This window comes from Notamacropus eugenii, chromosome 4 (assembly GCF_028372415.1).
Source record: "Notamacropus eugenii isolate mMacEug1 chromosome 4, mMacEug1.pri_v2, whole genome shotgun sequence".
Taxonomy (NCBI): Eukaryota; Metazoa; Chordata; class Mammalia; order Diprotodontia; family Macropodidae; genus Notamacropus; species Notamacropus eugenii.
The window spans coordinates 267,613,088-267,630,549 of NC_092875.1; the positions used below are offsets into that span (position 1 = coordinate 267,613,088).

Here is a 17,462-nt window from a genome sequence, read left to right on the forward strand (position 1 = left end):
TAGAATTGTTTATGCACACTTTTCAGGATTTTAAATAGCTCTTTCATGTTACCCAGTAATAGATGACTGTAGGGTGGTGCAATAGAGAGAATAAAGGAAGTGGATTCTGGAAGATCTAAGTTTGAATCCAACTTCAGAAAAAGATGATCTGCATATATGATGCTGGGCAAATCACTTAAGCTCTATCTACTTCAGTTTTCTAATTTATAAAGTCAGAATAATAGTGACATTTATCTTTAGGGTGATTGTGAGGATAAAATAAGATATTTGTGAAGCATTCTTAAAATCTTAAAGCATTACATACATGATGGCTATTGTTATTTTTATTAAATGGGAAAGAATGTACACATTGTTTTAAATGAAAGTAAAAGAACATCGATGAAAAGATTTTATTCCTTTTCCCTAAACACCAATAATTTATCAGTTCAATGATAATGTTGAGACAGTTTTCAGCCTATTTTACTTATATTTCGTATATGATATATTAATTACTCTAGTGTTATAGAAGACAGCAAATAAGCATAGCATTATTTATTGTTGTAATATCACATAGTTTTTATTTTGAAATTAAGCATCTATTTTGCTTTGGCATCTTTTTTCTAAATCATTATACTTCGTGACATTGGCATTTTGTAGTGACAATATAGCAGTATTCTATGAAAATAACATAATCCACTAAATTTACCTTGTAACTAAAACAAAGCTATTTAAACCTGCACTTTACAGACGCTTAAGTCTATCTTGAGATTCATTTAGGCCTAGATCTGTCATTTCAGTAATTGTGGGATTCACTTATGTGAAACCAGTGGCCTTCTACCTAATCCTATTTGAAGTAATTTCCTCTACTTCAAGACAGAGAAATTTCTGAAAATCAGCCTCTTTGATAAATGGTTTATTTTCTCTGAGCAGTAATGTTTGTGAAGAAAATCTCAAGTCCAAGGAGAAAATTATTCATGCATACATCTTTTTAATTAGAAGAAAAAAGATTAGTCAACCTTTTGTAAAAGATAACCATATGAAAAGCAACTTTTAATTACTCTTTTGAAGGTTCTTTCCCTGCTGCAAATACAACTTTCCAAATAAATGTTAGAAATAAGCTAGCACTTGTAAGAAGAGGTTAATCATAGAGCAAGTCATGTCTGAATGCTTGATAGAATGGAGAGGGGTATGGAAATGCACTTTCTTAATCACAGTGAATAAAATCAGGAATATTTATACAAGCCAGGAATTAGGGTCTGTTTTCTCTTTATTCCTCTCACTTCATTACACTGTTGGAGTCCTCAATTCTTGTACACAGTCAGAAACACAATTTGCCAAAAAGGCCATGACATTTGTTTTTATAATTTCTATAATTTTACAGCTCATGTTCCTATCAATGCTGAATTTAATGGCATGCTATCTCTCTATCTATTTTAGACGACACTCATTACTGTGCCATAGCACATGGATTTCAGGACTAGCTGTGAAGAGGTAAGTAAAGAGTTTGTGTTTTGTTTGTGTGGTTGTCATTTTGTTCACTCTATCCCAAAGCCTCCCTCAAGAAAAATACAAGCAAGAGTTATTTTAACTTAGATTTGCATGATTGAATCCATAGCAGGTTCTAATATGAACTAAAGAGTTGGCCTATTGAACCATTAAAGTAATACTACCTTCCTGCCATTATGGAGAAATCAGAGTTTGCCCAGGCAACTTTGTGTCTTCAACATGAACTTTATCAGACTATTGATTTGACTGAATTGTTCCCCTTACACATGCATTATTCCCTGCATAATTATTGTGAAAAGTCATTCTGTTCAAACAAATGGTAGTAACATTAATTAAACAAAAATACACTGGCAGGAGGAAGGACTTCTAGCTTTACAGATCTTTTTTTGACAGATTTATGGGAGAACAAAGACAAGGATCATACAGGATGAAGTATAGATGAGTTGTAATCTATATCAATAAAATACTCATATTGATGAAGCCATTAATACTGCAAAGCATTAAAGAATAGGATACTGGGGTTTTCTTTGTTAAGAGTCAGCCTACTATAGTGGTATAGTGGTAAAAAAAAAAAACACTTGACTAGAAATCAAGAATGTCCTGGGTTCAAACTGTGTGACTTTCAGCAGGTCTCTTAATTTTCCTCACCTATGTAATGAAGAAATCATGTTTACACTTTGCATAATTTCACAGGGATGCCCTTTATAAACTTGCTATATAATTGTGGATTATTAACATTTATTGCTGAAATGAATTGTTTGTAATACACCCTAGAGAGATATCATCTTTCAGGCTAGTAGTCAAAAATTGAGAGTACTGGTTGCACTAATGCTTTTTCTTTCATTCAATACACATTTATTATGTGTCAGTCTAAGGTACCATGCTAGTCCCTGAGGGAGAAACAAAGGTTGATAAAGTTTAGTTCATGTCCTAAAGTTTACAGTAGGCTATAATAAAGCAAAGTTCAGGGAATTGAGCCCTATCCTCAACCACTGTTCTTTTAAAAGAAGATACTCATTATTAATATATTATGAAGATTTCAGGAAAATGTCTCCTTATTGTTCACTGGATAATGAAATCTCTACAAGCGAAGACAAATGCAATTAATCTTTGCCCTACGTTTCTTAAATGTTGTCCCATAAATATAAAGTACTTAAGTCAAAGAAGAGGATGTCCTAAGTGATAAAGCAGTAAACTTTATTTTAAATTTATGGAAAATTTATGGAAGCTTTAGATTTTCCCCGAAATGAATTTTGCTCTATCTGTTAGAGATGAAAAGCAATATGGAGATGAAAAAATCGACGTGAAAAAGGAAATGTCCAGATGATGTTGCTTGAAGAAAATGTGAAAATTTTTCATTGGAATTAAAGTGCAGATGAATCTGTAATTTTTTAATTTAAAAGACCCCTTCTTTTTTTAATGAGAACTTAATCTTTTAAGATGTTCCTTAAAATTTTTCTTGTTCCATTTTTTACTTCCTTGAAAAATCAATAATCTGTATAACATCGGATATTAGTTTCACAGCAATTAAGAATTATGATATAACATTTTTTTCCTTTAAAGTGAAATCTTAACAGCATATATGAGGAGTCTTTGGAAATTTAAAAACTATTAGTTTAAAAAAGAAACACAATATTTCATATTGGAGACAAGGGGTAAGATCAAAATATTTCTGAACAGAAATTGTATCTCATAATTTTAAAACTCATATGAAATCAAATCTGAAAGAGAGAGAGAGGGGGAAAGAGAGAGAGAGAGAGAAACTGGCCCTGTTAATAGTTTTCTTTCATATAACTATATTTAAAAATTACTTGCTTTCTGGAACAGATGATATATTATAGTGATATTCTTAGTACTTTACTTCACTTAAAGCATATTTTTGTTATACTTTAATTGAAATGAAATTTAGTTTAACAAATATTCATATACTAACACCTATGAGAAAGAACCTACTAAGGACACAAAGATTAAATATACCATTATGTCCTTATAATCTATGAGAACTAGATGAGATTGGCATAATATGAAATATGATGAAAGACAGAATGTGATAGACAATGAAATATCAAGACAAAATGCCTGGGGAAAATTTTAGGAAGGAGAAATCACTTTCAATCAGTTGGTGTAAGGTTTTGTAAAAGAAGAGATATCACCTGAGCTGATTTTAAGGAAAAGAGAGATTTGAGTAGGTTCCATGAAGATACTGTTATCCAGTCATGGAAGATGCCTGCCTCAAACATTTTGAAGCAGAAAGGTACAGAATAAAATTGGGGAATAGTATAGTTTAGTTCATCCAGAACACAGAATATATCCAATGTATTAATGTGAAATAAGGCTGGAAAAATAGGTTACAACCACATGATAGCATCTTGCCATAATTGGTCCAAATGCTAGGCTAAGAAGAGAGTATGTCTTCTGAAAGACAATAGGTAGCCAATGAAGACATTTTATCAGGGAGGAGCATTCTGTGTCCTAGGGAGATGATTTTGTCAGCTGTATGAAGGGTGGATTGTAGAGGCTAGGATGTCAGTCAGAAGATCATAATATTCTAGCCAATAGAGAAATAAAATTCTGAACTAAAGGCAGTAACATTGTAAGGACTGTCTTACTTTTCTTTTTCCATCTATCATCTAGTGCAATGCCCATAGCATAGTAGATGATTAATGCTTCCTGATCAATAAGAAGGGATGCATGAGAGAGAGATGGTGTGGCAGCAGCATCAACAGAACTTGAAGCCTAGTAGTCTGAGCCAGTGAAATCACATAACCAGTTTATGACAAGACTAACTTCTGATCTCAGTACTCAGTGTTCTTTTTACTCTATTACACTGCTGGATATATTTTTGCTTCTAAATATGTAGTAGACATGACCTCAATTTCTTTTATCTTTCCTTGACTAGGCCATGTTGACTAGGCTATTCCAAGGCCAGTTGCTTGCTTACTGCCATCTTCCACTGTGAAAATAAATTTGATTAAGCAAATACTTATTTAATGCTTGTGTAAAATCACCAGGTTATACATTGTGTAGGATGTAAAAAAGAATCAGACACATTTGCTGCCCATCAAGAAGCTTATACTTCAACTATAAATGAAAGAAAAGGAGGAAAAGAAAGATTTCAACAGGTTCAGCCAAGTGAACTTTTTGGTTATTTCATTTCAACAAATATTCATTGAGAGCTTGCTATACGAAAGGTGCTACCCATGGTCCTTTGGAATTTGATTTAAATAACAATAAAATCGACAATACAGGTGCTGTCATGAAGCTATATAAGATTAATTATCTAATAAATGTTTCAGGGTATTAGAGCTATCGTTTCTGAGGAGGGAGAGAGACTGAAGTGACTTGTGAAGGATTCAGGGGGAATATGCACTGAAGGTTAGGCAAATATTTAGCTATGGAGAGAAGAGAGAGAGGGAGTTATAGGTAAGGGATCAGCAGGCATAAAGGCAAGTAATGAAATATAAATCTGGCTTTATGTGTTATGCATGAAATTAACTTCAATGTACTCATGTTGTTTTAGTATTCTACAACGTATGAAATGTCATACTCATTAAAAGTTGTGAGATTTCATGGTTGAAACAATTCTATATTCTGAGCTAGAAGTAAACATGTTAATTTTTATAGCTGAAGCTATGGTGCATAATTACTTAACCGTACATGTTATGGACTATGCTTCAGTTGTTATTGAGTGTCTATTTTTAGTTTCATTTCTTACGACTTGTCCAAACATTTGCATTTCTTGTGATAGTTTTGTTCTTGGCCTGAATGTGATATGTGATGGCAATCTGAAAATTCCCCCCAAAGAATATCTTTCATTTTGTTGAATGACTAGGGATATTGGAAAGAGAATTTTTGGTCAGGAAAACTGCACTGAGACACAGTCATGGTATAGTAGATAGAGAGCCATCTTCAACATCTGGAAGACATACATTCTGGCTTTGTGACCCTGATAAGTCAAGTAAGCTTTCAGTGTCTCAGGCAACTCTTTAAGACTCTAAGTGACAGGAAAAGTATTTTTATGCATTGATAATGAGATTTTTCTTGCTTGGACTTCCCCATGCTAATAAAATCACAAGACTTTAAAAAACACTCTACATAAGCTTTTCTTTTTTTTAATGGCATTGGTATACTACTAAAGGTAGTTTTTCTTAAACAAGACCTCTACATTTCTTTTCCTATAGGTAAAATTAGTCCCTGCTCCTAAAAAGCTCACAGTCTAATGGGACAAACAACATGCAAACAATCATATACAAACAAGATATAAACTGGACAAGTTGGTGGTAATTTCAGAAGAAACACACTGCCTTCCAACTATTTCTGATTAAAAAAAAAATGACCTCCTCTTATACCCTGATGATATAGCAGTTAATGCATATGGGAAATAATAATTGAAAACTGCAGATATACTTTATTGAAAGCAGTGGTACTTAGGGTTCCTTACCAAGATTTGTAATGCCAGACAGTTATCTTTTTTTGTTGTTGTTGTTCTGCTTAGATCTTAGCTGGAAGTGATGTAGCATTAGTCCTATGCATACAGCTAAGAAGTAGAAAAATGATGGCTTTGATTTTCTCTTACTTCCCTTTCCAGTCTGCCTCCTTGGAAATCTGTTCATTATTCAAAAATTTGCCTACTTCCTGTACCAAAGTACAAAATCTGACTGAGTGGGGAAAAAACCTTTAGCTGGGAAGAATCTAGGATTATCTCCATCATTCCAGGATGGTATCAGGGGAAGCCTTACCCCTTCTTCAACTGATCATAAGTTTTGTTTTTAGAAGAACTGACACTTTATCCACTGGAGCACCTAGCTATCCATCTATCTATCTATCTATCTATCTATCTGTCTATCTATCTATCTATCTATCTATCTATCTATCTATCTATCTATCTATCTATCTAGATATCTATCTAGATATATATCCATATTTATCCATTTATATGTGATATATATATATATATAATGAGAGTTATCCTTCAAAATACTGTCAAAATGAGAAGATGAGATGAGTACATATTCCATTGTTACTGTTTCATATTCATGTGGAAGAAAAGTAAATGCACCAAAAAAGATCTTCTCATTTATTGTACTTTTTATTTCAGTGGTATCTTCTAGCTTCAATCTATTTTGATACCTTGCACAAATTGCATTATGAATAGGAGGTATTCCCCTATGAAAAATGCAAAACAAAATCACTGTTCCACTTTATTCAAGTATTCATTTATATGCAATTCAACAAATTTCATTTATTAATTCACTATAATTCAAGAAGCTTGTTGAGTTCCTATTCTCTGCAAGATCTTGTGGTAGATGCTGGGAATATTTACAGTCCAGTACTTCAGTGGTTTTGTCATCTCATTGGAGTGGGTAATCCCTTTAAACATTACAAATCATAGCTCCTCCAGACTTTCATATCTGATTTAATTCTTCTTTCCACACTTGTGTGAACAAATGCTCCATAGAGGATCCACCGAATATCCTAGAGGCTATTGTCTGATTTTTCAATATTTCATGTGTACAAGTATAGCACTCAGGCTGTTTGTTTCTTCTCTATCATTCTTCCTTCCCGAGATGTTCCCTTCTCTGGTCATACATCCACTTGCTGATGCCTTTTTAATTCAATTATTATATGCAAGTCACATTTGGCAAAGTCATGGTCTATGGGTTAAAGAAAAAAAAAATACAGAATTCCTGTTCTTGAGGCTTTGACAGACTATTAGGTATAATGTATTAAGGGGGTCTAGGATAGCTAGGTGCTATTGTGGATAAAGTGCCAGGACTGGAGTCAGGGAGACTCATGTTCCTGAATTCAAATCTAGCCTCAGACAATCTAGCTTCAGACACTACTAGCTGTGTGACTCTGGAAAAATCACTTAACTCTGTTTTGCTCAGTTTCCTCATCTGTAAAGTGAGCTGGATAAAGAAGTGGCAAATCACTACCATATCTTTGCCAAGAAAACCTCAAATGGGGTCATGAAGAGTCAAACTTGAGTCAAACTACTGAAAAGAAAAATTAAAGGATTCACTATGTTCCAAGTCATTCAAAGGAAAATGAAATTACATCTAGTTTGAAAAGCTTCATTGTGAGGCTATCTGAGGTGGGCTTTAAAGAAAGAAACATTTCAAGAGAGCAAGATCATTGTCTACACTGAGGGAGCTAGGTAACATATATATTCACCAAGTTATTTTACTGTCCTGGGTCTCAATTTCTTTATGTGTAAAATGAAGTGATTGTACCAAAAACTTTTCATATAATTGCTGATGCTAGAAACCTCTAGCTAAAATGATGATGAATTCACTTCCAGGCATTTGCATTGCATGTTTAAATAGAATTAGTCATTCATTTTATAGTTTTTAAATAAATGTACAAAATACTATTTTTACTATGTAAATGTTAACTAATTTATTTAGTTTTCAACATTCACTTTCACATCCTTTCAATTTTCTCTTCTTCTCTTCCCTCCCCTTTCTCCAAGGCAGCATGCAATAGGCTCTACATATATATTCCTATTAAACCTAGTTTCACTTTAGTCATGTTGTATAGAATAATGAGAATAAATGGGAGGAACCATGAGAAAGAAAAGCAAAACCAAAGGAAGAAAATTGTCCATTTCACTCTGTAGTCAGACTCCATAGTTCTTCCTCTGGCTCCAGATGGCATTTTCCATCATAAGTCTTTTGGAATTGCTTTATTTAGGTCCTTGAATTGCTGAGAAGGGCTAAGTCTATCACAGTCAGTCATCACATTCTGTGGCTATTATTGGGTACATTTTCTGTGATCATTTTCTCCTGGTTCTGCTCACTTCATTCAGCATCAGTTCATGTAAGTATTTCCAGGTTTTTCTGAAGTCCACCTGTTCATCATTTCTTGTAACACAATAGTATTCCAAGAATACTAAAAATTTTAATGAAGATGCTATAAGGGACAAGATATAAACACTTCTTGTAGAAATTCTAAAATCTAAAGATAACCAGACACGTTAGGGACAGTTTTCCTTTAAAGCCCAGGCATCACTTCATTGCTCTATCACCTTATGATTTTTTGATAGAGTGAGAATGTATTTTAAGGTGTAAGTCAAAAGGAAGATTGAGAGAGGCTTCCTTCTTTGTAGCGGTTCAGTCTTTGTAGTGATTAAATAATTAAGGGAAAGAGTTCACTCATTGAATAAATATCCTTCTCCCCAATTCCTGTACCCTTATATGACACAAATCCCATGTCTTATCTCATGTTTATCATTGGGCTCTGTTCTTAAAAGTATCTCTTGGAGTGGAAGAGTTTGAGTGAATTATTTGCTGTGGGTTTATGTTTGTATTCTATGTGTCTGGGTTTACACTGCAGACTTAGGAGACCCCCCAAAATCAAAAGAAGCAATTGGTTCAGTGGTTTATTGTTCCACTTCAAGAATCTGTGATTTCTTCAGTACAATTACTTCTTCTACTGCAGAGGTAGAGCAGAAATCCTTCATGGCTTAATTACTGGTCTTAACGATGTAATGTAGCTGAAAATTTTTGTCACTTAGTAGGGAATGTTCTGAATATGAGTTTATCCACCCTAGATAGGCTGATCCTTTGGAAAATAATGAAGTGCTGAGCCACATTGGAAAATTTTTTCCATCTAAAAAGGACTTAACAGAAATTTTAGTACTTTGGCATTGACCTCAAGAACTCAGAATCACTTCCACAACAAAATAACAAATGAGGACAGGTAATTAAAATGCCTCAAACAATTAGTTACCTTACTGTCTCTTTCCACCACACAGAACCTATTTGCTAATTCTTTATAACCTTTTTTTTTTTTTTCTGGGAGTGGGGGGGTTGGGAGTGGGAGGGTGGGATGGTATTAGTGGTGGTGGTGGTGGTGGACTGAAATTTCTCCAAAGAGCTAGACCTAAATACTTTGGCTCAGTGGAGAGGGACACTTATGATTTGGCCCCTTCCTAAAGGGAATCAGTCAACAGATCACTTTCCACAGAGATTTTTTTATGCCCTTTAGGAAGGTGCCAGAGGACATGTGTCCCTAACTATGAAGATAAAATACTCATGCCCAATTCCGTGAGAAATGCTCCAAATCAGCTTTCTGCTATATTTCTATGGCATGTAGTTGTGTAAAAGTTAAAGGGTAAGTACTGAAGCACCAGAGTGATGTCAAGAAAGACAATCCATAGCATATATTGTCACCCTGCAATTAAAAACCATGCAAAACCAGTGCAAGACTTAGAATTAATGTTATTTAAAAAAACTGGAGGCAAAATTCTCATTTTTAAGACAGAATCTTGCTATTCATTTTCTAACAGAAAAACTCAATTTCTTCGTAGCTTTACTTTCATTTAAATGGTTACTTTCTTTTTTTATATACACAAGAAGTTCTATTAAAGCTTCAGTCCTAGATTCATCGGGGTATTTGACCAGCTCACAAATGCTATTTGTTCTTGATGTTTTAATGTAATTTGGTCATTGAAATAACAATCTGGAAACTAAGCATACTATTTCCCCTCTCTTTTTTTCCTGTTTTTTTTTCTTTTTCCACTAAAGACAAAGACAGGAATTTGTTTGCTACAGGATGGTAATCAGGAGCCTTTCAAAGTGCGACTGCACCTAGCCAAAGATATTTTGATGATCCAGGAGCAGGATGTGATATGTGTGTCTGGCGAGCCTTTCTATTCTGGTGTAAGTAGTTTTGTTTTTGTTTTTTTTTTTTCTGTTCAAGTTTTGTTTTTGTTTTTGTTTTAACTCAATCTATTCAGAGAACTTGCTTAATATGCCCTTACCAGCAAGAACTACATAATAGTGCTTCCTCTTGTTAAATCAAAGAGAAAGAATACTTTCCCTGTCATAATACCTATTTTGACCTAGAACTGAACACCAAGGACTATTGTATAATCTGTTGTTCTATTGTCTCTTATTTTTATTACATAAATAGAGTTGTCTTCATTCCCTCTAGTCACCACAAACTATTCAGATGACATGACCAAGCCTCCTTTCTTTTCCCATAGGACATGCATGAACAATATGTGGGTAACTGCCCTGGTACTGGTATTCTATTGCCATCATATTTGACTTTTGAAATCAGTGTTTAGACAATTTACTTCACTCATTTTCAGTGAAGCATGAGGTTGATATATAGCTTGTCACTGAACCTTGTGTGAATGATTTTCCCAAGTGGATCAAATATGAATAATTGCATAGGTGTTGTTGATAGAATGATGTCAGAGTTGTAGTGTTTTCTTCTGTTGACATTAAACTATGGTTGACATTATACTACTAGTCCTTTAAAGGACTTTGAATTTTATCTCAAACCTTATATTTTCCTAGAACCAAAGTAAAGACCTAAAATACATCATTAGCTCAAATTAATTTTTTTGAATGAAAAAGAATTCATCACTCAGCATGAGTTCTCTTGTTTAGCCTACATTTTATTTTTAAAATGTGATGGTATGTCACATAAAATGTGACAAATTCTATCCCATATAACATAGAAAAGTTGTATTTTCTGGGTGTAACTAGGCTTATAGGAATTATAGCCTAAGGAAATATCCTGGGTTCCCCTTGCTTAGAAAGGAAGGATGAGTAGCTTTCAACCTGGTACTTGTTGCTCCTACAAATCCAAAGTTCAATTCCAACTCACATAGCCACCCCTTATGCAGAGCTCATAATCCTTTCCTCTCCAAGAGAGAAGAGTCCATGGTGTCACTTTGGATAGACTATAATTATTATAGGTCTATGTAGCACCACTCTAGAGTCTGATTAAACAAGAGTTGCCCTGTCTACTTGGAGAACATTATTAAAGAGGGGACATTGAGTGACCTGCTCTATCTTGCTCTATTGATTAACTTGCCCCTTTGGGTATTCAGAGCACATTCATAAAACATTAACAGTTTTACCTCAGATTGATTGCTCTTTGTTGCTTGTTGTTGAACTAGTGTTTTCCTGCTTTCTAATGCCCCGTGGGACCAAGGCAAGGTCTTAAATCACTAGAATCCTTCCAACTAAGGATAATGGACATTTCACAGACTGTTAACTATCTTTTTGTCACAGACCATTTAAATCATCTTGAATCATGTGCTCCAGTTGTCAAAGCTGATTAGAGAAATCCCACATGGCTACTCTTCCTTCACCTTGTTAGTGACAGGATAGTGGTGGATTTATTTTGTATTCTCAGAAAGTAAGACTGATGTTTTGCACTTATATGATTGATGTAAGCCAACATTATTTTAGCTTGTACCTAGAATGCATGCACTTTTGCAGGTCCAGTAGTCAGAAAATCTTTGTTTATTTGTGAGTTTTGTCAGTGAAGACAATGTTGTTTAAGACAGCGCTGCAAAGAGGTTGTCTTCATATTAAGAAGTGAAACAAAAAAAAAAATGAGGAGAGCTCAGAATAACAGAGGGAACTTTGATCAAAAGCCATGACAGAGAAGTCAGCCCGTTATGTTTGTAAAACATCAAATCCATAGCTAAAGTTATTGCACTTTCTCCTCTCTCGTTGAACAATGATAACATCAGAAATCGGACTGCAAGTTCCTCACTCACCAGTGCACAGCAGACATATTTTCCTCTGCCTGACATAAACAGGAGATGATCAGAGATAAGGTACCTAAAGGAAAAGCTATCTCAACTGTTGATATCAAGAGCTCTATATTCCTTTCTTTGCTCTCCCAGAATCATTGATACTATGAGACCCCAGAGGCTATTAAACACATGTGGGTGGCCAGAGAAGGCCCTGGCAAGCTGAAGCCATGCTAGCACACCAAGAAATGGTGTTCTGTTACCTCTACTGCCTTCCATTGCAATTATGAATAAGGGAGATACAGGAAAGGTCCACATCATTCTATTTATTTTTGAAGTTTCCCAACAGAATGATGACCATGAAATTTGATATTTACTATCCTAATCCTTTGAGGAATCCTTTCAATTTAGAAATGTTAAAAGGCTGAGACTGTTTCTAAAGCTACTCTATACTGATATCTACAGCCTGCCAATATATACCATATATATGTGTGTATAGTGTATACATACATTATATATACACATATATAGATTTGCACACATATACATAAATACATAAATAAATACAAATGCTTACATGCGCACATATGTATTGTGTATATATATATATACATATATATGCATATATGTGTGTGTATGTGTGTATATATAACAGACCATTTTGTTGAGTCATCAAATAGGCATATTCTACTAATTTTGCTAAAGAATACTGAATGTCCCCACTCCATACTAAGAGGAACCAAACATGAAGCCAATGACTTTCTTTAAACCTCAAAGCTAAAAGGTGTCATCAAAGTAACATAGACAGATAAACAAAGAAATAGAAATTAGAACCAAGTTCAGTACCAAGGTTCACCTAGACTCTCTTTTTGTAACACTAATATTAATTAACTACTTTTCAATAATGTTCAGCATAGCTATGAAGGAGGCAAAAATTGGCATTCTTGATTCTTAATTTCAGCCCTCTCTACCCCCTTTTGTGCCCTTAGAGCTCTCATACTCAAATACTCCCTTAGAGAAGTGATTGCTGAGAATCTAACGTTTTCTTTTGTTGTTATTCTTCAGTCGTTTCAGTCATGACTGACTCTTCAAGTCCCCATTTGCAGTTTTCTTGGCAATGACGCCAGTTCCTTCTCCAATTAATTTTACAAATGAGCAAATTGAAGCAGAGTTAAGTGACTTGCCCAGGGTATCACAGCTAATAAGTATCTGCAGTCAGAGTTGAACTCAGATTGTCCTGTCTCAACTATGGCACTCTTCTTTGCCACCTTGCCTCACTTATTATTTGCTTTATTCCACCAATTAAAAATGACCCATCTAATACCATATTCCCTCAGGACCTCCCTCTGTCTCACCTGCATGTCTTTATGAGACCAGCTATCACAGTACAGTGATGGCAACGCATCAAACTCTAAATCTACTTAAAGAATTATCAAGCTGGGGAACTGTTCAATCTGTTACATATCTGGATTGCTCAATAAACTTTTCTAAAAGAGATAGAAATACCAGGATCTGTTTCATAAAAATGTTGACACTACGTGATAAACTACAGGGTACATATGACAGATACCTGACCTGGATTAATGATGGAATGATAAGAAGTTGGCATGCAATCTATATAAGCAATACGATGGGTGGAATTGGCTACTGGGTTTCAGCAAAATTCAGAACAATGTCATGAAATAGTTCTCGGGGGCTTAAAAGCAATTGATGGTCCATGATATTCAGTCATTGCTTCCTTACTCTGCAAAGATGAAAACTGACCATTGAACATCTGGCAATCTCAGAATTATGGGCAATGCACTTCTGTGTACTGCTTAATCAGTCATCTCAGTTTGACCTCTATGGTCTCACTATGTTCTTGAAGTTAAAGGTGACTTATGTCAGTGTTGTAGGATTTGTGCCATCCTAGAACCTGAAATATTTTGTGCTATATAACCACTTTCATCTGGTAGAACATCTGGTACTGGTGAAATCTATACAGGCAGCCATAGCTCAGTTAATGCAGAAGTCATTTTAATTAGAAAGAAATGACAATACAAACCCAGAATTTCAAATAACCTATACTTGTACAGTTACACTAGTCCAAAGACACCCATGCAAATGAAAATCACCACTAGTGTATACTAATATCATGTCATTAGAAAGAGTAAGAATAATGCCTAGACTTGGAAGTTATGTTTATGAATATAACAACATTAACCAACTCTGTCTATCTCATTGATGGACATGAAATCTTGCAATAGACATCTTCTAAAAAGTTTATGAACATAATTCATTTTATGAAGGAACAGTCACTAGAACTACAAACTGTTTCCAAGACACTGTGATAGGAAGTAAGTTTAAAAAGAAAGTTATGCCACATCTCAGATATCAAGGCACTTACAATCTAATGTGGAAAGAATAAATAAATTAAACCTGAAATATTGAGAAGAGATCTAGGCAAAGTGATATTAGAAATTTGAAAAGAAAAACATATTGAATGCTACTTCTGGCATAGACAAATAAATGAGTGAATGAACAAACAAATAAATGAACAGATAGATAGATAGATAGATAGATAGATAGATAGATAGATAGATAGATAGATAGACAGATAAACAGATAAAGCCAAAATTTTGCATTGCTGATATTTATTTTCACTCTACCTTGTGCCTGCTGCCCTCCCTGGTCTCAGCTCCATGGAGAAAGAAGCTCCCCCGGCATGAGCTCATCACCTCTAATTCTATCACCAAACTGCTAACTCAAAGGTTGATTGACTACACCTTCCTCAACCTTCTCTCACCTTTGTTAGGAGGTCTGGAGGGAAGAGTACCACATAGTTCCCAATGCCTTCCTTTATCAAAGGCAGAAATTGAACTCTTAAATCACATCACCTTGCATCTGCTGCATTTTCAGTCATGTCTGACTCTCTGTGACCCCATTTGGTGTTTTCTTGGCAAAAACTTTGGAGTGGTTTGCCATTTCCTTCTCCCTCTCATTTTACAGATGAAGAAACTAAGGCATATAGGGTAAAGTGACTTGCCCAGGGTCATACAGCTAGTAAGAGACTGAGGTCAGATCTGAACTGAGGAAGATGACTTCAGGTCTGGCATTCTATCCCCCAAGGCATCTAGCTGCTCTGACTGTTCTCAATTCAACAGTCTTCTCTCCTCTTCCAACTCCCTCAGATCCCCCACTGCTTTTCTGTCTCCTTTTGGGTGTTGTCTCTCCCTTTAAGATTATAACTCATTAGAGAATGTCTTTATTAATTTTTTATTCCCAGAACTTAACACTTTTCCTGGGACATTATACGTGCTTAATAAATTCTTCTTGAATGAGATTTTTGGATTGTTACTGTGATTTTTTTTTTTTTTTGGTCAAAGGAATTCCTAATGAAGAAACTCCTTCTAGCAATACAGATCAATATACTTTCTGAACCTTATAGATAAGCAGAATTGCCTGGAGCACTGAGTCATTAAATATGAGTCAGAGGCAAGACTTGAACCAAGAATTTCCTGAGTTTGAGCAGGGCTCTCTGTCCACTACACTATCTTCTCTCTCCTGAGAGGCAATTGAAATTATGGGTCCAGTGTGCCCATGTGCGCACACACACACACACACACACACACACACACACACACACGCATGCCTCACAGAGCAAGTATACTCTGGCCTACTCTTTCAGAGTCAAACTAGGAATATCTTTACTTCTGCTACTTGGGATGGCCTTTTATGAGTTGACTTCCACCATTAGACTATAAACTCCTTGAAGGCAAAGGCTATCTTTCTTTTTTTGTGTATTTGTATCCCCAGCATTTAGCACAATTCCTCACATGGAGCAGTAATTGCTTAATAAGTATTTATTAACTTCCCCAGGGGGTTTGTGAGTATTTCTCTACTGCCTTAAATATAAACACCCTGTGGATGGGTTTCTTCCCCACAGTTAGTTATCAGTGACTAGTGCCCTAGTTCCATTTATCTACTTACTATCTATTAGCTTTTACAGAGAAATGTTTACTTCAAAGCCATAGGCAAGAATAATAGTACAAACATTCCCCCTTTTCCCCCCACATCTTGTGGGTATACTCTCTCCTGTGCTATCTTCGGTCTCTTGGTAAAGTTGACTGAAATTTAGCCCATTTAATGCATTGTATTAATACCACTAAGTTGACCTCTAAAGGTGGCATTGCAGCTGGATGAATCCTTGTCTCACTGACTGTGTGGTTGGGCTCCAAAGGTCACTGCTAAAGGTCATTTGTGCTCTTCAAGGCATCCATCTTGAGCTGGTTCCAAAACCTGCCTCCAAATTCTTTCACCTAAAATGATAAAACAAGTTCTGAGTCAGGCAAAGAAGCTACACCTGTATTTATAGGTCTTCTCTCAGAGGGAAGAATGCTCCAAATTGCTCCCTTTATAGCACTATATCTCACTAAAAACCATAACTATTATGATTCAGGTAGTAACACTGTGCACACAATAGAGAAGAACCACACTTCTGCTGATTGAACATTTGCATTTTCTAATCAGAATGATACATAGCAACATAGGATTTCAAGATTTTAAGTTGATAGGGACCATAACTATCACCTAGTCAAACCAAATCAAAGAACCTCACAATCAAGATGGACTTCAGAGGCCATCCACTTCAACTCTCACCTATACAACAACCTATCAACAGATTTTCTGACAAGATCAACTATGAAAGCAACTGATGGGGTTGAAGCCACTATGTCACACAGAATCTAAGAGAAATGACTTACTCAATGTGATGTATGTTGTATGGTCAAGCTTCCAATTCTGCCTCCAATACCAGCACCTCTTCCACTGCCTCCGGTCGGGTCCATTTGCTCAATAAATGCTTCACTCTGTTCTGATGGTCAAAGTGAGCCTCCTCTGACCCTGCCCTAACAATTCAATCTGCTTCTGGAAAGATATGAGTAACTTTGATCATCAATGTACCATAACTTTCAATGTTCGTCTTGAAGAAATCATTATCAACCATGGTGTCTTTTATTTCATTGCTCTATAATGTGAAGCTTATAAAACCATTATATGACCAGCTGCATATAGATGTACAGACTAGCTTCACATTTAATGCCTGTACTGGTGTTCAGTCAGTTTCTCAATTGTTTCCATTCTCTGTGACCCCATTTGTGGTTTTCTTAGCAAAGATGTTGGAGTAGTTTGCCTTTTTCTTCTCTAGCTCATTTTGCAGATGAAGAAACTGAGGCAAACACAGTTAAGTGACTTTTTCAGGGTCACACACTAAGTGTCTGAGGCCAAATTTGAACACACAAAGATGAGACTTCCTGTCTTCAGATCAGGAACTTAATCTGCTGTGCCACCTAACTACCCCATACATGTATTAGATCACACACACACACACACACACACACACACACACACACACACACACCCCACACACAAATGTGCAGAAGCGTTCCAGATGTGGTAGAAGCATTTTGGGAAGACAGTGGAGTAGATCAGAGTTTTC

General features: G+C 35.5%; 1 protein-coding gene across 1 annotated transcript in view; it reads left to right on the forward strand.

Moving 5' to 3' along the window:
- SNTG1 (syntrophin gamma 1) overlaps positions 1-17,462 on the forward strand; it is a 1,083,450-nt gene that overhangs the window by 602,845 nt on the left and 463,143 nt on the right. The window contains exons 3-4 of the mRNA XM_072604568.1: positions 1,417-1,470; positions 10,014-10,148. Of these exons, the coding sequence (XP_072460669.1) occupies positions 1,444-1,470; positions 10,014-10,148 (162 nt within the window). The 5' untranslated portion in view covers positions 1,417-1,443. The remainder of the gene's footprint in view (positions 1-1,416; positions 1,471-10,013; positions 10,149-17,462) is intronic.